At 51.5% G+C, this 20,261-nt stretch overlaps 1 protein-coding gene and 1 long non-coding RNA gene across 2 annotated transcripts; one reads left to right on the top strand and one right to left on the bottom strand.

Moving 5' to 3' along the window:
- Positions 1-5,864: 5,864 nt before the first annotated feature.
- Positions 5,865-19,699, top strand: TULP1 (TUB like protein 1). The gene is made up of 14 exons (XM_081520148.1): positions 5,865-5,911; positions 6,010-6,061; positions 6,436-6,514; positions 6,775-6,942; positions 7,878-8,027; positions 8,976-9,077; positions 9,157-9,273; positions 9,605-9,723; positions 12,917-13,084; positions 13,245-13,357; positions 14,379-14,490; positions 14,572-14,670; positions 17,016-17,187; positions 19,105-19,699. Exons 1-14 carry the CDS (start codon positions 5,865-5,867, stop codon positions 19,236-19,238), a joined length of 1,632 nt encoding a protein of 543 aa, XP_081376274.1. The 3' UTR covers positions 19,239-19,699.
- Positions 16,022-20,248, bottom strand: LOC145517525 (uncharacterized). The gene is made up of 3 exons (XR_014062096.1): positions 19,869-20,248; positions 18,196-18,336; positions 16,022-16,312 (listed from the first exon to the last, which is right to left on the bottom strand). It is a non-coding gene; the product is annotated as an uncharacterized LOC145517525 (long non-coding RNA).
- Between the last annotated feature and the right edge of the window lie 13 nt (positions 20,249-20,261).

Here is a 20,261-nt window from a genome sequence, read left to right as displayed (position 1 = left end):
TACTCAAGAAGCCCCTCCATGGGCCACCCGGTGCTGTTCCCAGGCTCTGAGCTCAGACAGCTGGCCTGTATCCTGCTCACTCCCACTTGTCCTCCTGTGAGACCCTGGACAGTGGCTTAACCTTCCTAAGCCTCCGTTTCCTTATCCAAGAAGCAAAGATAAGACTAGGACCCTGGGGACTTCCCTGGTAGTCCAGTGCTAAGACTCCAAGCTCCCAACACACGGGCCTGGGCTTGATGCCTGGTCAGGGAACTAGATCCCACGTGCCGCAACTAAGAATTCACATGCCACAGCTGAGAACCGATGCAGCCAAAAAAATAAAAAGACTAAGACCCTGGTACTGCAAGTCTAGAGCTCACGGAGAGAAGCTCCCTTCTAGAACAGTCTGCCAGGGGCTATGTGACATCAATAGCACCTTGATGGATAAAAGAAGCCTCAACCTTCAACAAAATAAAGCTGACAAAAATTGGCCATTTCAAAGCTCAGACCTCTTTTCTATTTTGCAAGAGCCTGAACATACCTTCAGGCAGCTGGAGTTTCCAGGATTCTGAAAAGCCCACCTGAATGGATCTTTTTCATGATACAAATTTATTTTGCCAGATTGAGAGACTGAAGCTCAGGGAAATAGGCTCTAAGCAAGAGGGATAACTTCCCCAAGGTTGCCCCTCTGGGACATGGACAAGCAGGACGCATGGGTCTGTTTCTGGGTAAAATCTCCAGCTCTTAACCACTGCTTCAGACTTTCTCCAAAATCCTCTCTTTTCTCCTTTGCACCACACACAGGCTGAGCCAGGGAGGGCTGGGTTCGAGTCGCTTAGGGACTGGGCCCTAGTTTCCTTACACATAAAGCACCACACAGCTGACCTTGATAAGACATCAGCTCTATGCCAGGCACTGCACTGAACATGGATCAATCTGTTTGATTCTCACAACTTCCATAAAGTCAGATACAGTTATTGTCACCACCTCACCGGCTAGAAAATGGAGAGGTGAACTAAAGGGACTAGAGATAACACAAGTGAATACCACACACCTAGTAGGCGCTTGTCCACGGAATGGCGCCACCAAGCACCAGCTGTGTGACCTTAGACAAATTACTTAACTTCTCTGAGCCACAGACACACAAGTGTGCCATGAGAATCACCTGAAAGCACTGGGCACAATGCCTAGCACGTGGTAGGAGTCATTATTGATCAGCATCATAGTCATTGGTCGTAGCAAATCTTTGTCTTCTGAAAGTAGATTTAATTTTAGGAAATAGCTAAAATTCCAGTGGAATTGAGTCTGGTGACTGATGCCAATGGTCAAACACAAGTGTCATTTTTAGACCAGAACAAAGTGTAGTTATAAAGTCTCAAGCTTGTTTTCCTTTATGGGGAGGTTTGATGTTCTGGTGTCAGAGCAGAAGGTACCAGAAGTTATCTGTGTTCTTTTTAAAAAAAAATTTTGGGTATTTATTTGAATGTTCCAGGCCTTAGTTGCAGCATTCGGGATCTTTTTTTGTTTTTTTTTTTAATTGCAGCATAAGAACTCTTAGTTGCGGCATGTGGGATCTAGTTCCCTGACCAGGGATCAAACCCAGGCCATCTGTGTTTGGAGTGCAAAATCTTAGCCGCTGGACCGCCAAGCAAGCCCCCGTGTGTGTTCTTGACATGAATCTTATCACTGAGCTCACACTCATTTTCAGCAAACTCTCGATGGCCAATACTAAACCTCCCCATCCATGGCCCAAATTTAAACACTGACATGTCTCTAAGTTTCCCACCCATGCTTACACTGTGAAAAGTGAAAGTGAAAGTCACTCAGTCGTGTCTGACTCTTTGCAAACCCATGGACTATACAGTCCATGGAATTCTCCAGGCCAGCATACTGGAGTGGGTAGCCTTTCCCTTCTCCAGGGGATCTTCCCAACCCAGGGATCAAACCCAGGTCTCCCATATTGCACGCAGATTCTTTTGTTTTTTTTTGCAGGTGGATTCTTTACCAGCTGAGCCACCAGGGAAGGCCCTTTTATAAAAAGGCCCTTTTTATTTTCTGTGTTCCGTTTGGCTACTTTCTGTTTCTATCATGATCTGCACCCAGACTAACTCTCCAAGAATTAAAAACATGTCACTGCATTCAAAGTGAACAAAATGTGAATACATTCTCCTCAAAGTAACTATGCAAATGTTAAACTTTTTAATTAAAATTATTTTTCATGTATGTTTTGAAAAGTGACTTTTCCTCTAATATATTCAAAATGATATATTAAAATTTAAAGTCAAATATAGTTTACACTTAATAAATATCCCCAAATTAATAAAATTTAAATGGTTTTTATAAGTTTTAATTTCATCTTATTTAACACTTTTAGGAAAACTGAACTGTTCTCAAAATAGCATACAATGTTGCACTAGTTCCCAACATGAAGAACTGCTACCATGCTTAACAAGTCATGTCCAGACTTGTACACATTAATGTGAATTAATACTCTATAGTGTTCCTCAGCAGCCATGTGCAACGGTTACAGAGACAATGCTGATTCATAAGACCCTTCAGAACAGAAAAAAAAAAGCAAGTAAATGGACACTTGGTTAAGCAAGTAGAGATCACACCCATGCAACCCAACAGGAGAGATCTGAGAAGTGAATTTATCTTTTCTTTCACATAAAAGTTTCTGCTGCTCAAATCTGCCCCCCAACTCAGAAGCAGAGTCCATCTCTGTTGTTGGCCAAAGCTCAGCCCACACGCTTCCTACAGGCGGGTTCAGGAATCTTTGCTTTTGAGAAGAGTGGGCAAGACAAGCAGAGAAGTGTCTCTGGGACCCCAGCAGGGTTAGAACCTGGATGGTTAGGTTTACAGCCTGCTGAGCCCCAGGCTCCCTGTGGTTCTTGGCTCCGATGTGTTTGGGGTTAGAGATTCCCTCTGAAGGGCGGTTCTTAGTCAGAGTCACTGCAGTCCTGGTCGAGGGGGCTACGGCACCCACTACCCCATAGTGCCAAGTTCTTTGTTGCTTGGAAACATTTTTATAAGCTGTGCCCTTTACCTGGAACATTCTCTTTCCTAGTCTTTGAAATCTTTCAGGTCTCAGTTTAAAATTCCCTTCTCAAGGACTTCCCTGGTGGTCCAGTGGCTAAAACTCTGTACTCCCAATGGAGGGGGCCTGGGTTCCATCCCTGGTCTGGGAACTAGATTTCATAAGCTGCAACTAAGAGTTTGCATGCTGCAACGAAGACCTGGCACAACTAAATATTATAAATAAATAAATAAATATATTTTAATTCTCTTCTCAGCCTCATCTATCCTCTAAATCCAGACTGGTTCCCCAGGCTATTCTCATGGAACCCAGTTCTTTCACTTTCTGGCAGTTATTAGAATTAATAATAATGATATCATTATAACTGGGCTTCCCTGGTAATTTGCATATTCATGGCTTTGCTCTCTTCCATTTCTCACAAGAATGGAAGCTCCACAAGGGCAGGGACCACATCCTTTTGTCCATCACTGTATAACCGGTGCTGTTTGGCACAGAGTTGGTACCCAGGAAATACTTGCTGATGACTCTCAGCTGTGAGTTTCCTCAGCTTTACTATCAAGGTGTTACTATCTGCCTCAATGCAGAGAGAACGGGAACAGTGACCTGATGCGCAGTAGGTGGTCTATAAATGCTGCTCCGGTTATCACACATTCAGAGGCAGATGAGGACTGAGGAATCTTAGCAGTGGGGACTTAAGGGCTATTTAGGGTTGGATGTGGAGAAGGCAATGGCAACCCACTCCAGTACTCTTGTCTGGAAAATCCCATGGATGGGGGAGCCTGGCAGGCTACAGTCCATGTGGTCACAAAGATTCGGACACGACTGAGTGAGTGAGCGAGGGTTGGACGGATTTCGTGGAATATGGAGGGCAACCCAGGAGGAGGGAACAGCTGCAACAAAAGTATGGAGGAGAGAAAGTACAAAGGCAATAAGTAAACCTACGGGGCTGGATGGAGAGTAGGGTTTGAGACAGCCCTGTAGTGAGAAAGGCAGACCGGGGTCAGGTCAGGGAGGGCCTTGAACACCAACCCAGCACACTTAAACCTGGTCGTAGGGACCCAGTGATGATTTTGGAGCAAAGGTGTGAACTGAAGAAGTAGCATTTTAAGAAGATTATTTATGGCAAATTGGGACAAGGTGGACAAAGGACGTGGAGAAAAACAAAAAGACTATTTCATTCAAATTTCACCTAATCATTATGACTATATAAAATATAAAAGGGTTAAGAGCAAAAGCTCTGACAGAAGACAGTTCTGGTTATCATCTGGCCGATACTAAGCAGGTCACTTCATTTCTCTGGGCCTCATTTTCTCCACCTGTAAAATAGAAATAATAATCTCTACCTCACCTATGTCACTGGACTCTTGTCCAGTGAAAATCAAATGAAATAGGGAATTCCCTGACGGTCCAGTGGTTAGGACTCAGCACCTTCACTGCTGTGGCCTGGGTGCAATCTCTGGTCAGAGAACTAAGATCCCACAAAGCTTGTGGGCAAAAAAGGAAAAAAGTGCTTACTAATTTACTCATGCAAAAAATGAACCCCAACCATGTGTCAAGTTGTGTTGTAAATGCTGAGGAAACAGAGGTGAATCCAAAGTGCTCTGAAAGAGGGCACATAATTACCAATTTTTTTGTCTTTTTTTTTTCCCTTCTAATTACTGATTTTTGAGCATTTACTGTATGTGGCTTTCCACCTGTCATCTCATTTAATCTGCACAACATCCCTACCAGGTCAGTGCTGTTGTCAAACCCATTTCATAAAATGAGGAAACGGAGGATCAAGTCAGTCACCCAAGGGTGTTCAGCTCTTAAGCAGCAGAGCTCAAAGGTTGTGCTCAGGGCTGGCTGACCCATGCCAGAGGTGGCTGCCTCCCTCCTAGTGCTAGACCTTTGAATACATCTGTTTCTAACCGTTAGGTCTCTATCTTGCTGTTCCCTTTCCAGCTATAAACCATCTCACCTTTTTTTTTCTTTTTCTTTTTTTTTGACTGCAGAACTCCTCTCACCTTTCAAGTTTTAGATCAGGTTTCAGGAAGCCTCTAGGACCCCCAGTTAGGCCCCTCTTCTGGGCTTCCTCTGCACTTAGCCAAAACTCTCCCATGATATTAATCATACCAACACTACATCCCTTGTCTCTAAACTTTTAAAAAAGCACATTCCAGGACTTCCCTGGTGGCCCAGGGGCTAAGATTGCACTCCCAATGCAGGAAACATGAGTTCAATCCCTGGTCAGGAAACTAAGATCCCTCACTAAGATCCTGTGTGCTGCCTGGCAAAAAAAAAAAAAGGCTGAATCAACAAAACTTTAAAAAAAAATTTGTAAAAATTAACTAAAATATATTTTAAAAAGCATGTTCCTTATCGTAAAGAAACATTTAAGTTTACACCCAGAATATAGGTGTATTTCTTTATAAAGTATATACACATGCATCTGTCTATCCATATATATTAAATATTAGTAAATCCTGATTCTTTTTTATGAAAAATGAAGATACATACAGGATATGATCTCATGTTTTCTTCCCATGCCTCATTTACCACCAACAAATTACAAATCAGCATCTCTAAGCCAAAGCTCAGGGCATGGGAGGACGACCTGCTACAGGGACGCCAATCTTCAGGCCGCTGGGGCTCTGAGATCTTGTGAGTTCAGCCTCTTCTCTTAGTGGGCCAGGCTGGGGGTAGGGGAGGGTGCTCTGGGCAGGAGCCCCTCCCACAGTGCTGCCACCCTCTCCAGCGTGCAGGAGGTGGAGGTGAGGCTGAGCCTGGATTAGCTGGGGCCGGCGGCAGGGAAGCTTCTAGAGCTGCAGGGCGGCCAGAGAAGTGGGTGCAGACAGGCGCGGGCACCATGCCGCTGCAGGACGACACCCTCCGAGAGGTGTGGGCCTCAGACAGGTCTGGAAAGCCCCCACCTCACCCTACCTGAAGCCTGGTGGGGGGCTCAGATGAAGGGTTTGGGGAGGGAGACAGGCTGATTCCTTTGCTACCCTCAGCGGACACGAAGAGGAAGGCCGGAGCCCTGAGGTCCAGCAGTGCACCAAGCAGGTATGTCACTCGGCTTGGGGAGGAGACAGAGAGAGCCCTCACGCAGCACAGGGGATCTGGGAGTGGGGCCGGGTCCCCCTCAGCGGCCTCTGGGGTCCTTACTTCCCTGGAAGTTTGGGCTTTGTTTTGTTCTTGCAGGAAAGGGGTGTTTGGGGGGCATGCGGTGTCCCGGGGAGGACTCTGGGCTTTGGGACATTGGAGGTGGCCATGAGGCGTGGGAGGGAGTCATCCATCTACGCCCCAGGAAGGGGCGCAGTTCCCCTCTTGATAATCCGCAGTTATTTCTGGCGGCTCAAGGGATTAGAGGGTGATGGGCAGCCCTCAGAACCCCCCCTTTCCTTCCTCTCCCTCCTCTTGACACCCCCATTCTGCAGCGACAGAAGTTGAGGAAAAAAAAGCCAGAAGCCCCAGAGGCCCCCTGCCCCACAGGATCCAAGCCCCGGAGACCTGGAGGTGGGCGGGCGGCGAGTCCCGGGGCACCCCCCAGGGTGAGGGTCCCGTGAGGGAAGGCCTGCAGGTGAGGAACTGGGGTGGGGGTTTGGGGGGGTGAGCTGGGGGATAGGAAGAGTAGAAGGGTGAATGAAAGCCGGGAGAGCGGTGTCCAAAGTGAAAACAGAGCCCCGGGGAGCCCCCAGAGTGAGGAGCCCGAGGGGACGCGGGCACCTTCGCAGGAAGGGGTTGGGGTCCCTCCTGACCCGCGCATCTCGGCTCAGCCGGGCGGAAGGGGAAACCGCGGGACGAGCCCGCCCAGGGACCGGCTGAGGCCCGGGCAGCGCAGACGGTCTACACCAAGTTCCTCAGGGACCCCGAGGCCAAGAAGCGCGACCCCCGGGAGACCTTCTTGGTAGCCCGCGCCCCAGACGCCCCGGACGCGGAGGACGGTAAGCGAACCCGGAGGGAAGGGGGTGGCTGGAGACGAGCAGGGGAGCGGGCAACTGGAGAGGAGGGGTTGGACAGGAGCAACAGACGGAGAGAGGCAGACAACCGGGGGAGACAGCGTCTGCATCCCTGGCCTTGGCTCTGAACTAGGAAACCCTTTGTGCTCATGTTCTTGTCCCCATTTTCCGGATGGGGAAACCGAGGCACAAAGGAGCGGTTAAGAGCTCTGCTTTAGACTACAGCTAGGGGCCAGCGGGAGCTCAGATGGGTCTGGCTGGGGGTTAGAGAGGGAGACAGACCAGGGTAGGGAAAAGCAGGCAGGTGTCTCATTAGAAGGGATGGAAAAGGGGAAACTGAAAGATGCCAGGAGGGTGTGTGACAGCCAGAGAGAGAGGGAGGACTTGCAGAGAAGCACATTTTCCCAGAACAGGATTGCCAAGCCCCCAACGTACCCCCGACTCCAGCTCTCGCGTGACTTGCACACCATGGAAGATTTTGGGGTCACCCCATCCTTAGGAGAAGGCAATGGCATCCCACTCCAGTACTCTTGGCTGGAAAATCCCATGGACGGAGGAGCCTGGTAGGCTACAGTCCATAGGGTCACTAGGAGCCCGACACGACTGAGCGACTTCACTTTCACTTTTCCCTTTCATGCATTGGAGAAGGAAATGGCAACCCACTCCAGTATTCTTGCCTGGAGAATCCCAGGGACGGCAGAGCCTGGTGGGCTGCCGTCTATGGGGTCGCACAGAGTCGGACACGACTGAAGCGACTTAGCAGCATTCTTTGAGGATCTTCCTCCTGTTTCTGTTCCTGAGGGGAGCCTGGAACAGAAACCCTGGCTCCTTCACTGCCTCCCAGCAATCTGGAGAGACTGAGCCCCACAGAGATTAGAGGACCCACCCCAACCCCCATACTGAGGAATTTCTATCTACAGGGGATGAGGAGGAGGAAGAGGATGACCTGGAAGATGAAGACGAAGAGGAGGAAAAGAAAGAGAGAGTCCGCCTGCCTCTCAAGAAACCCCCCAAAGAGAAGGCTTCTACAGATATCAAGGAGAGGAAGGCCAAGGCCCAGGGTCCAAAGGGTGGGTGTTGAAGGTCCAGAGGGGGCAAAAAGACACACAAAATTAGCCCCAGAGGGGCCTGGGGGTTCATGGATGTGCAGGGGTTGAGATATCAAAAAGCTACCAGGTGCCTGGACCCAAGTGTTCCATCCTTTGGTGATTTCTTCCCTCTGCATGCTGCATGCTAAGTCACTTCAGTCGTATCCTACTCTTTGCAACCCTATGGACTGTAGCCCGCCAGGCTCCTCTGTCCATGGGATTCTCCAGGCAAAAATACTGGAGTGGGTTGCCATGCCCTTCTCCGGGGATCTTCCCAACAGGGATCAAACCCACCTCTCTTGTGTCTCTGCATTGGCAGGCGGGTTCTTTACCACTAGCACCAGCTGGGAAACTTCTTCCCTCTAACGATCTTTAAATTAATATGTGCCCCACCACCACCACCACCATCCCCCCAGCCCCCTGCCCAGGGTGCGCTGAGCCAGGGAGGACAGAGGATTTTCATGTTCTTGGTGAGTTTTTAGGTTTTGTTTTTAACTCAATATGAATTATATTTATAATTTTTACAAAAGTATCAAAGTGATTATAATAAAAATCAATCAGTGAGTACTGTGATGGCTTCCTGGCTGGGCACCTCGCCCAACAGGTGCTGGGGTCTGGTGTAAATGTAGACACGTAGCTAGGACCTTGGGCCTCTTGAAGGGGGAGCACTGTCTGTAGCTCCAACCAGAGAAGGTTTGGAGGATTTCTGATGGAGATGGGGTGGGAGCTGGGATTCAGAGTTTCCTTAGAAGGCCTAGCATTCATTCATTCACTACTTATTAAAGTCCTGGTGTTCATTCAGTTCTTTTGGACTCAGGGTTAAAAACAAGACAAGCAGAAGGGCTCTGGGCCTCCCAGGGGACTGAAGGGACAATGAGTGTGGTGGAAGGTGTGACTCTTCCTTGTCTAACCCCCACCCTCCATTTCCAGGAGATCTGGGAAGCCCTGGCCCCCCACTGAAACCTCTGCGAGTTAAGAAAAAGGAGGCTGCAGCGGGGGAAGGGACCAAGATAAGAAAGATGAAGAAGAAAGGTGAGCCTAGTCTCCGGAGGAGCAAGGGTCTCTGGGTGTGGGGAGGTGGGGTTGTGACCTCTTCATTCCACACCAGCAGGGTCCGGGGAGGCTGACAAGGACGGCTCCGTGAGCCCAGGCACGGTGAAGAAGACGCCAGCAGCCATGTTCCTGGTTTCCGGGGATGGCCCAGCGGAGAAAGCTCTGAAAAAGAAGGGTGGGTGGTGAGCTTTGGGGAGCTCTGGTTCCAGGATGTCCAGGGGCAGTCAGTTGTCAGTGTGGAGGGGCAGGTGCGGCCTAGATGGGGTAAAGAGGAGGTTCTCAAGTTGGATGACTTGGGGGTACCTTGACGCCCACTTTAATAACCGTGTGGCCTCAGGAGAGTGTCTTTGCCTTTCTGAGGTTACTCCTTTCTGATAATAGTAAACTGGGGTTGCTCTCCTGTGGCTGTGGGAAGGGTCCAGGTGAGGCGTGGGTGTACCTTGTAAACCATGATGTGCCCCCGCCAGGGTAAGGGGCTGACAGGCCTGCGCCCCCTCCACCCCCAGGCACTCCCAAAGGCTCCGAAGAGGAGAAGAAGGAGGAAGGGGAGGAGGAGGACGAGGCGGCCGCTGTGGTAACCAGGAACAGCAATCAGAAAGGCAAAGCCAAAGGCAAAGGCAAAAAGGTGGGAGCCCAGAAGGGAGAGGGTGAGGTCCCTGCTGGGAGCAGTGGCAAGGTTCAGGGGCCTGAGTGTGGGGCCTCGTGGGCTGGGGCCATGGAGTCCCTTGGGGTTAGAATTCTTAGCTCCCTCTTTGGAGACAGGATATGAGAACAAAGGGAACCGGGTTTGTGGGAACAGAAGAGGCAGTTGCGGGGTCACCAGGCTGGGACTGGCCACCTGGGGGCCTTATGCTGTCTGCCCTGAGCCCTCCCACTGCAGCCTAACCATCAGACACAGCCAGAGGTGCTTGCATGGCCCCACGTGGAAGCACACACATTTTCTGTACCGGGAGGTGGAGCACAGTCAGACAGGCACAGGCGTACAGACCCCTGGGCACAGGGACTGACTGACGGCCAGCTGACTGTGAGTTATTAAAATAGTTCTACCCTGCTACTCTGAGATCCTGCTCAGAATGCTTCCTCCTCTCCCACCCAGGACCTCCTTCCAGCAACCAAACTATCCAGCAACCAGAGGGTTAACACTGGCTATCAAGGGCCTCCAGGACCCGCCTCTGGGCCTACCATGTCCGTTCTGTTTGGGCAGTCTCCAGGGGCAGACCATGTGGTTAAATATATTGAATGCTGCCCCTCCTCACGAATAGAACTCAGGTCCCAATACGCACAGGCTGGAGTAAGCAAGAGAGAGGGGTCCAGCTGGAGAAAGTGATGAAAGCCTTTGAGAAACAGGCTTCCACGAATGGGTCACCCTGAGGGCAGGGTCTGGGGGGTGAGGGTGGAGTCTTGGCTATGTGGGTTTATTCCTTTGTACAAGAGTGGTCAGGTCTCAAGGGACTGATTCACATGGGCCAAGATCACCAGATACTGATGTATAAACTGAAAGCCCAGTTTATTATCTTCCAGAAAGAATATGCAGGCATGTAGAGCCTTTAATACAATAGGCCCTTGAAATTCACCATGTAGAAATGTTTAAATGAGTTCCGGCTTTCTCCATACCGCATTCCAAACATAGTCCTGAGTTTCCCAAGATTCTTCTGCAGCAGCCTAGAGCGGAGAAGAGATGCCCACTCACTCGGAGGTTAAGGGCCCGCTTCCCAACACCAGCCTCACTTCACACCCAGTGCAAACCTGCCTTCAGCAAAATGGGCAACCTCAGCCCACCAGGGCTTCTTGGTGGCTCCCAGAGAGCATTTACTCCTCAAATGCACATACCCAGGTGGCAGTCCCTTCTCTCCCCTGCGGAGAAAGTTGGGGTTAGAATCTTGGTTGCCCTTCATGTAAGGGACAGAACATGAGCGCCAAGAGTACTAGCCTTGTAGGAACAGAAGGGGCAATAGTAGGGTGATCATCAGGCCACCCTAGGGCCTAATGTAACCAAAGAGTTATTAAAAGTTTTTCAATGAGCAAAATGAGCTTATTTATTCATTTGTTGTATTGCTATGTAACAAACCACCCCAAAACTTAAAACAATATATCCTCTTAATTTCTGTGAGTCAGAAATCTAGGAACAGATTCACAGACTTAGAGAACGAACTTATGGTGGCCAGGGGGAAGGATAGGGAGAAGGGATAGTTAGGGAGTTTGGGATGGATATGTACACACTGCTATATTTAAAATGGATCAGCAACAAGGACCTGCTGTGTAGCACAGGGAACTCTGCTCAATGTTATGTGGCAGCCTGGATGGGAGGGGAGTCTTAGGGGAAAATGGATTCATGTATATGTATAGCTGAGTCCCTTCACTGTTCCCCTGAAACTATCACAATATTGTTAATCGGCTATACCCCAACACAAAATAAAAAGTTTAAAAAGAAAAGAAATCTAGGAGTAGTTTAGCAGGAGTAGTTCTGGCTCAGGGTGTCCCATGAAGTTGCAGTCGAGATGTCAACTGGGGCTGCAGTCATTCTCAAATCTTGACTGGAAATGGAGGATCTACTTCTAAATTGCTTTACTATCATGATTGTTGGCTGGAGGTGCCTCCAGAGGCTCCTTGAGTGTCCTTATGATGCGATAGCCAACTTGCCTCCGAGTTCAAGAAGGGCCCAAGAGACAGAGCAAGGCAGAAGCTGTAATATCTTTTATGACCTAGCTTTCAAAGTGACCGCCTATCACTTCAGCCTTATTCCATTGATCACAGGGACCAATGTGGGAGGGATCTACACAAGAGTATAAATACCATCTTGGAGACTGGCTGCTACATTCATTGAGTATTTACTGTCTGCTACACTAACAGGTGGCACTAGTGGTAAAGAACCCACCTGCCAATGCAGGAGATGCTGGAGACACAGGTTCAATCCCTGGGTCAGGAAAATCCCCTGGAGGCAGGAACGGCAACCCACTCTAGTATTCTTGCCTGGAGAATCCCATGGACAGAAGCCTGGTGGGCTATGGTCCATAGGGTCGCAGAGAGTAGGACACAACTGAAGTGACTTAGCATGCCTGCATGCCCACAGTAACAGTAGTAGCTAACACTTCTATATCACCGTGTGCCTAGAACACAGTAATCCATACCTTCAGCCTCACCTCAGTTCACTCTCTAAGAGCATCCTTGTGATGGAAGGTCTTTCGACAGGCTGTGCATCTAACAGAAGACTGGGCAGCACTCAACACCCAGCTTCACCTCTTACTGACTATGTGAGCTTGGGCAAGTTATTCACCCTCGGTGAGCCTCAGCTTCTTCACTTGCATAATGAGACCAACTACCTCAGTAGCTATAGATAAGAGGAATGATAATATTCCAGCAAGGAATATTTGGAAAGTGCATACACTAATTCCTGGCACATGGGTAGACTTTCTGTGAGTGTCTGTTAAATATATAAACTAAGGTCTGCCCCAGGTATCCACCCCCATCCTGCATACTTCTCAGATGAAAAGAACTGAGTCACAGTGTGGTTAAAAATTAATAAACATAACAGACAGTTAGTGGTGGAACCAGGATTTGAACCCAAGCTGTCTGGCTCCAGAACCTTGGCTCTTAACCACAAGCTAAACAGAATCTTAATAAAGCACAAAGCTCCCCACAGCCTGGCGAGCTGCGGGGGAGGCTGAGGGGCCCGGGGCCGAGCTCTGGAGCAGCCTCTGTTCTCTCCCCCAAACAGAAAGCGGTGAGTTGTCCTGCTTGCCTCCGGGCTCCGGGGACCTGCTGAGGGCTGGGGAAGATGGTGCTCTGGGGCTGACGCAACCTCTGCCCCGACTCTGAAGGAGGACAGGGCCCCATCCCCACCCGTGGAAGTGGACGAACCCCAGGAGTTCGTGCTTCGGCCTGCCCCCCAGGGCCGGACGGTCCGCTGCCGGCTGACCCGGGACAAGAAGGGCATGGACCGGGGCCTGTATCCCTCCTACTTCCTGCACCTGGACACCGAGAAGAAGGTGGGGCGGAGGCGGAGGCGGGAGGGAGAGGGGAGGGGCCTGGACCCGGGTCAGGAGTCAGAATGGGGGTGGGGGCTGGGGGACAAAGGGGCCTTCTCCTCCCGGCACTCCCCTCCCGCTCGCCAGTCTTCCAGCGCATCTCCGCTGCCTTTCTCCCCAGGTGTTTCTCTTGGCCGGCAGGAAGCGGAAACGCAGCAAGACGGCCAACTACCTCATCTCCAGCGACCCCACCAATCTGTCCCGAGGAGGGGAGAATTTCATTGGGAAGCTGAGGTGGGGCTGCGAAGCTCAGGGGCCAGTCACCTCTGCCCCACTGTGCAGAGGGCCCCCCACCTCAGACACTCTGGAATTGTCCCCTGGCCCAGAGCTTCTCTATACACATGGACACTTGTCCATTTTGATGCGTGTAGATCACTTGGGGGTCTTCTTCAAAGGGTTCAGTGAGGGGAGTTTTCTGGTGGTCTAGAGGTTAAGATTCTGGACTTTCACTGCGGTGGCCTGGGTTCAATCCCTGGTCTGGGAAACTGAGATCTTGCAAGCCCCAGGGTGAGGCAAAAAAAAAAAAAAAAAAAAATTGGGTTCAGAAGGTCTGGGCTGGCAGGAAGCTTCTGCATTTCTAAGAAGCATGGGTGCAGCAGCATGAGTGATGCCCATGCTGCTGGTCCAGGGACCTCACTTGGAGTAGGGCATAAAGTCCATGAAACAGGGATTATGCCTGTCTTGTTCATGGTTGAATTCCTAGCACCTGGGACATAGTAGCTATTCAATAAACATTTACTAACTGACCAAATGAAATAGTCAGCACCTACCCTGTGTTTTGTCTCCCCATACAGCTCATCCAGTCCTCACCACAAATCTGAGAGATGAGGAGGAGAAAGTGAATCCCCAAGTCAGGCTTTATTTCTTTATGTCCTTACCAGACACATATGAAAGGCCCACCTATGTGTATTTCTAGGTAACTTGCAAATATGAATCCATTCAATTATCTTATCAACCAAATTGATAGTAAATACTATCAATATTATACGCCCATTTTACAGATGGGGAAGTTGAGGCTAAGAGTTTAAATAACTTGCCTCAGGTCATACAGCTAGTAAGAGCTGAGGTTTGAAAGCTGCCCGGTTTCCCTGTAGATCCAGGTTTTGAAAAGACTTCAGAGGGAAAGCCAGGGGCAGTGTCCTAAGACACACCCATGCTTGAGGCAGAAAGCTCCTAAAGCTTGGCTGTGAGGAGGGGTCTGGAAGAAGGGGTGTGGAACCCCTCAGCCCCGCCCCCAGCCCCACCCTGCTTGCAGATCCAACCTCCTGGGGAACCGCTTTACCGTCTTTGACAATGGGCAGAACCCGCACCGCGGCGGCAGCACGGACGTGGGGAGCCTTCGGCAGGAGCTGGCGGCCGTGATCTATGTGAGAGCGCCCTCTGTCCCCCTGTGCCCTGCGGCAGGCCCCTTCCCTCGCCGAGTGGTCTAATGCGCATCTCCCTCGCAGGAAACCAATGTGCTGGGCTTCCGAGGTCCCCGGCGCATGACGGTCATCATCCCTGGCATGAATTCCGACAACGAGAGGGTGCCCATTCGGCCTCGCAACGTGAGCCCCGCACCTCCCCGACACGCCTTTCCCTGTCGGTCTTGCTCCCTAGTCACCGGCTTGTAACCCACTTCCGGGAAGCCGTGTGGGGTGGGGAGGGGGTGTTCGGCCTGACCCATGCCCAACCCGGAGCACAGCCATCGCCCCGTTACAAATTCATTCTGGCCACTGGCACAAGGGATTCAGTTTGGAGGGTTTTCATTGAACTCACTGAAACAAGCACAATAGGGTTGGTTGGTTGTTGTGTTTTTTTTTTTTTAGTGTACATCAAAATCATTCATTCATATAGTCATTCAACACACATACATTGAGTACCAAGTATTAGTCTAGGCAACTGCAGGCATCAGCCGACAAAGCGAAGATCTACCCTCATGAACCTGGCATTCTAGTGGAGGGAGACAGACAGTAGACAAAGACTGTGATAAGTAAGTAAATTGTGTAGTGGGTTAGAAAGTGGTATTTACGGTGGGGGGAGAAAGAAAAAGTTGAACGGGGAAAGGAGATGAGATGTGTGTATGTGTAGGTTTTGATTTAAATTCAGTGGTCAGAGTGGGCCTCACTGAGCAGATGAAATTTGAAGGAGGTGAGCAGCAACCCTGCAGATATCTGGGAAAAGATCATGCAGGCAGGGAGAAGAGCCAGTGCAAAGGCCCTGAGGCAGGAGAGTGCCTGCTGAGTTTGAGGAGCAGCAAGGTGGCCAGGGTGGCTGGAGGAAGATGAGGTCAGAGAGGTGAGAGTGAGGGGCAGGTGAGCCTGTGTAGCTGGTTTTTACTCAGAGAAACAGGAACAGCAGGGCCTTGAGCAAAGGATTGATATGATTTGACGTATTTTAAAAAGCAAAGTTTGTTTGTTTTTTGTGTGTGTGAGGTGTAGGGCAAGATGGAGAGCTGGCCCAGAGAGAGGGGGCCTCCTTCAGTGTGTCAGACCCACGCTTTGCCCCTCAGCACTGCAAGTTGAGTGAGCCCAGGATTTCAGAGATGGTTGACTGGCGTGTCTCATACTCACAGTGATGTCACTTTACTCATTTACAATGAAAAAGAATCCTGCCGTCAGCTGATCACACATCCTTTCCTGCTGGAAAGCCACACTGGAATAATCAGAGACCTGGCCAACCCATGGGGCACAAGCCCTGGGTGGCTGCGGTCTTTAGGAGCCTGTGTGTTCCACAACTGCTCCTTCCATCCTGGAATAGACACACAGATCCTCCAAAGGCGGTGCCTCCCATGTGTGCTTGGGCTTAGTAAGAACTACACCCAGAGCTGCTCTGACTCTCTCTTCATCATCAGTTCATTCATTCTACAATCATTTATTAATGCCAGGTACTGAGGATGTAAAATCAATACAAAAGGTACCATCAAAACAATATCTGATATTTATTGAACATTTACTCTGTGCGAGGAACTGAACAAAATAACACTTCATGCAGTATTAATCATTTAATCTTCATAACACCCTGTCATGAGGGAAACTAAGGCACAGAGTTCAGTTCAGTTCATTTCAGTCACTCAGTCGTGTCCGACTCTTTGTGACCCCATGGACTGCAGCATGCCAGGCCTCCCTGTCCGTCACCAGCTCCCAGAACTTGCTCAAACTCGTGTCCGTTGAGTCAGTGATGCCATCCAACCATCTCATCCCCTGTTGTCTGTAAGGCACAGAGCCATTAGTCAAATACTGTGCCTACTGTTAGGGTATCTAATTCTGTCCATAACAGTGCAGCGGGAGAAATGATAAGAGCGAGGTGTTATGGAAATTCAGAGCTAAGACATTTAAATCAGACTTGAGCTCAGGAAGGCTTCTTGGAGGCCACAATCTTGAGTGGACTCATTCTAAGCCATGAACGTAAACAGGTGACAAAGAAACCAAGGAAAGAAATATATGTCTCATGCAGACCCTGCTCCTTCCTTCCAGAAACTCTTCCAGGACATTTTATTTTAACTACTCTTTACCTATACATCTCTCCAAGCTCAACTGTGAGCTCCTTGTAAGTCCTAGAACATCTGGTTCATCCTTGTAATAGAAGACAGCGTGTGGCCTTTCCTAAGACCCCTTGGGACCAATGGCACAGAGCACCTTCTGTGCGGCAGATGCTAGTTTCCACTTTACACTTTGGCGTCCCACAGCCAAGCCCATTCTCCCAGATGTACACCCTGGCCACAAGGATGCCACAGACACCGTGCGTGTACTCAAAGAAACCCTGGCCACCAAGGCCGTTGACACCCAGGCTGCACACACATACAAGGGCATCACAGGTCCCCAGCCTCCACCTCCCCACCCCATCAGTCCCACAGTATCTCAGCCAGCTCGCACCATCATGCCCCTAATGCTCCCCACCCCTCACACCCCAGGCCAGCGACGGGCTGCTGGTTCGCTGGCAGAACAAGACACTGGAGAGCCTCATCGAGCTGCACAACAAGCCCCCCATCTGGAACGAAGACAGTGGCTCCTACACCCTCAACTTCCAAGGCCGAGTCACCCAGGCCTCGGTCAAGAACTTCCAGATTGTCCACGCTGACGACCGTGAGTATCTGAGGATCCAAACCAGGCTGTTCCCCACCACCTCCAAGACCTCAACCCTCACTCAGGTTTTTCCCTCCCCTCTGCCCCCGCCATCTCCCTCTCTCTCTCACACACACTGCAGTGGAGCTGGCCTTTATCACTGGAGCCAGAACATTCAGGAAGGTCACTCTCTACTTTGGGGGCACTCACACTGTACCCCCAGGAGCCTCAGATATTCCAAGCAGCTGTCTTCGGGTGCATTGTTTTCAGGCCCTCGTCCTAGCACTGACCAGAGCCTGGGTAGATGCTGGGTTGTTCTGGGTAAGACTGCGTTGAAGGGGGTTACGCTGCTGGAGTTTAAAAACCACTAAAAGGGAGTTCCCCGGCGGTTGAGTAGTTAGGACTTGGTACTTTCACTGCCATGGCCCTGGGTTCAATCCCTTGTCAGGGAAATAAGATCCTGCAAGTGGAGCCTAAAACCCACGAGGCTCCGCCAAAAGTAAAAGTTAAAAAAACAAACTTATAGGCACTTCCCTGGTGGTCCTGTGGCTAAGACTCCATGCTCCCAGGGCAGGGGGCCCAGGATCAACCCCTGGTCAGGGACTCAGTCCCACATACAGCCACTAAGACTCAGCACAGCCCAATCATAAGAATAAATATGAAAAAAAAAACCCAAAACTTATAGCCCAACCCCTATGTGGCCAGAGAGGATGCTGAGGCTCAGAGAGGGCAGTCCTTTACCCAAGTCTCTCAGCAACTGCAGGCAGTTACCCTGGCCCTCAAATTTTATTTCACAAACACACAGTGCTTTCTGTGAAGCAGACACTGTTCTCAGGACTTCACAGATACTGATTCATTAAACCTTTTCAACAACCCTGTGAGGAAGGTATAATTATTGTCCCTACTGGAAGGACAGAGGAGGCTGGTGTGCTGCAGTCCATGGAGTCACAAAGAGTCAGACACGACTTAGCGACCGAACAGCATTTGACAGATGAGAAAACCGAGGTGCAGAGGGATTGAGTAACTTACAGCTTGTGAAAGGCAGAGCGGGGGTTAGAACCCAGGTAGTCCTCCAGTGCCCCATCCTAACCCCATCAAGATGATTGTCTTTTAGGAGTAAGAAATATAAGTCAAGCATTTCTATCTTCTCTTTCCAGTGAGGTCAAAGGCCTGCCATTGTAGAATTAGGGGGAGAAAAAGATATACTCAGAACACAAGTAAAAACGTCCCGTTACAAGCCTGGGGGAGAGGTCACCACTAGGTTGAAGGGATTTGCATACGGAGCGGTATCTCCCAGGGATTTTCCAGGTTCCCAGGATTGGTTAACATTGAACGATCTCCCCACCCCCACTCTGTCCTAGGGATGTGCCCCCAGTGTCATCTGTCCTGAGGTCTCAAAAAACCCATCTCCAGATCACATTTCTGGTGGAGCCTGGTCTGCCTGGGTTGGGGGGTATTTTTAGCAACATCCTGTCCCATGGATGCTGGGGGAAGTGTTGGGATTGGGGCTGGGAACCTGGGCCAGATATGAGGTAGGGACTGAGTGGGGGCAGTGGTTGAGGCCATGAGGCTGGTGGTCTCAGGACTTGGGGTCTGGGATGGAGAAGAATGGGGTGAAAACAGCAGATGTTGGAAAGGAAGGATTCTAGGCATAAGCAAGTTTGACATGCGGGCAGGTCATATGCCTAGCTCTGGGCAGTAGGAGGCAAGGCAGGGTCCTTGCCCTCAGGGGCTTACAGTGGCGGGTACAGCGGCAGGCAGCCTTATTGGGTGAGATAAGAGGGTGCACGTATGGAGGGTGAATAACTGAGGCAGTGGCTAAGGACTGGGGTCCCAGTGCAAGGGTGGAGGCACTTCCCTCAATGATGAGGGCTTCGTCTGCCAGGACAGAGAGCCCACGAGGTCTCACGCCGCCCCCACCCGTGTCTGTGTCCATAGCCGACTACATCGTGCTGCAGTTCGGCCGCGTGGCCGAGGACGCCTTCACCCTAGACTACCGCTACCCGCTGTGCGCCCTGCAGGCGTTCGCCGTCGCCCTCTCCAGTTTCGACGGGAAGCTGGCCTGCGAGTGATCCTAGTGACCCCCCTAGCGCCCGCCCGCCAGGGCTAGGAAAAGGATTCACGTTGGAGACTTGCACGGTCCCTTCACCAGAGACCCTCGATGAAGACTTCTCCCTTGTCTGGGGGCTGACCCCTCACCGTCTCCGGGTGACCTCCATTCACTGCCCAGCCTGGCACGGGGTGGGGGTGGGGGTGGGGGAGGAGCTCAGACGGCGGGTAGGACGGAGATGAAGAACATCTGGAGTTGGAGCCGCACATCTGGTCGCGGAGCTAGGCTGTGCCGCTTCACCAACACCACCCCCGCCCCGCGCCCCAGTCACTTCCTGTCCAGGAGCAGTAGTCAGTGTTGTTTTAACCCCCTCTGGGACTGTACTAGGGCTCCGAGGAGCCGGCGTGGGCTCGGAGGAGGGGGCAGGTGATGGGGGACGCAGAGCCGGTACCCACGCCCCCAATAAAGCCGCCTCCTAGGCCAGGACGGGCCGCGGTTCTTCAGCGCGTGCGGAGAACTAGGCGGCGGGAGGGGTCCGGGGGGCGGGAGGGGCCCGGGGGGCGGGCTGGAGGCCTCCGTTCCCCCACCCCCGTCCCGGTCCGGCCCCGGGGCCCTCCCGCGTCCCCTCCCACGCGCCCATCGCGGGTCCTACCGAAACTCGGCGGGCTCGCGGTGTCGAGACGCCCCCCGCGGGGGCCCCCGGGGAGCCGGGCCGAGAGGGAGGGCCCCGGAGGTCCAGGAAGAGGGGGAAAGGGAGAAATTCGAGAAACAAGCCTCTCGGGGAGAACCAGACAAACCGGGTTCGGGCAGGGCGGGCGCAGCCTCTAGGGCGGGGCCGGTTCTGGGGCCCCAGGAGTCGGGGGTGCGGGCCCCCGGGCCGGAGAGGACGCTCCGCCTCGGCCGCTCGGGACTGGGGGGGTGGAGGGTAGGTAGCCCCGAGGCCCGTGCGCCCCGGGGCTCCGCCGGGCTCCTAGTGACGCGGCACCCGGGCCCCGGCCCCGACGGGAGTCCTGCCCTCGAGGCGGGAGCTCCGCCCTCGGCCCCG

The sequence above is a fragment of the Giraffa tippelskirchi genome, chromosome 8 (assembly GCF_054371585.1).
Source record: "Giraffa tippelskirchi isolate mGirTip1 chromosome 8, T2T-mGirTip1v1.2.pri, whole genome shotgun sequence".
Lineage (NCBI taxonomy): Eukaryota > Metazoa > Chordata > Mammalia > Artiodactyla > Giraffidae > Giraffa > Giraffa tippelskirchi.
Note: the sequence above shows the minus strand (reverse complement) of the source record. Positions and strands in the feature narration are given on the sequence as shown.

Excerpts from the sequence above, each read along its gene's own strand:
- TULP1 (XM_081520148.1), top strand. The coding sequence starts at position 5,865 with ATGCCGCTGCAGGACGACACCCTCCGAGAGGTGTGGGCCTCAGACAG. Across the intron at positions 6,515-6,774 it reads CAAGCCCCGGAGACCTGGAG|CCGGGCGGAAGGGGAAACCG; the intron begins GTGGGCGGGCGG and ends ATCTCGGCTCAG. Across the intron at positions 17,188-19,104 it reads GATTGTCCACGCTGACGACC|CCGACTACATCGTGCTGCAG; the intron begins GTGAGTATCTGA and ends CTGTGTCCATAG.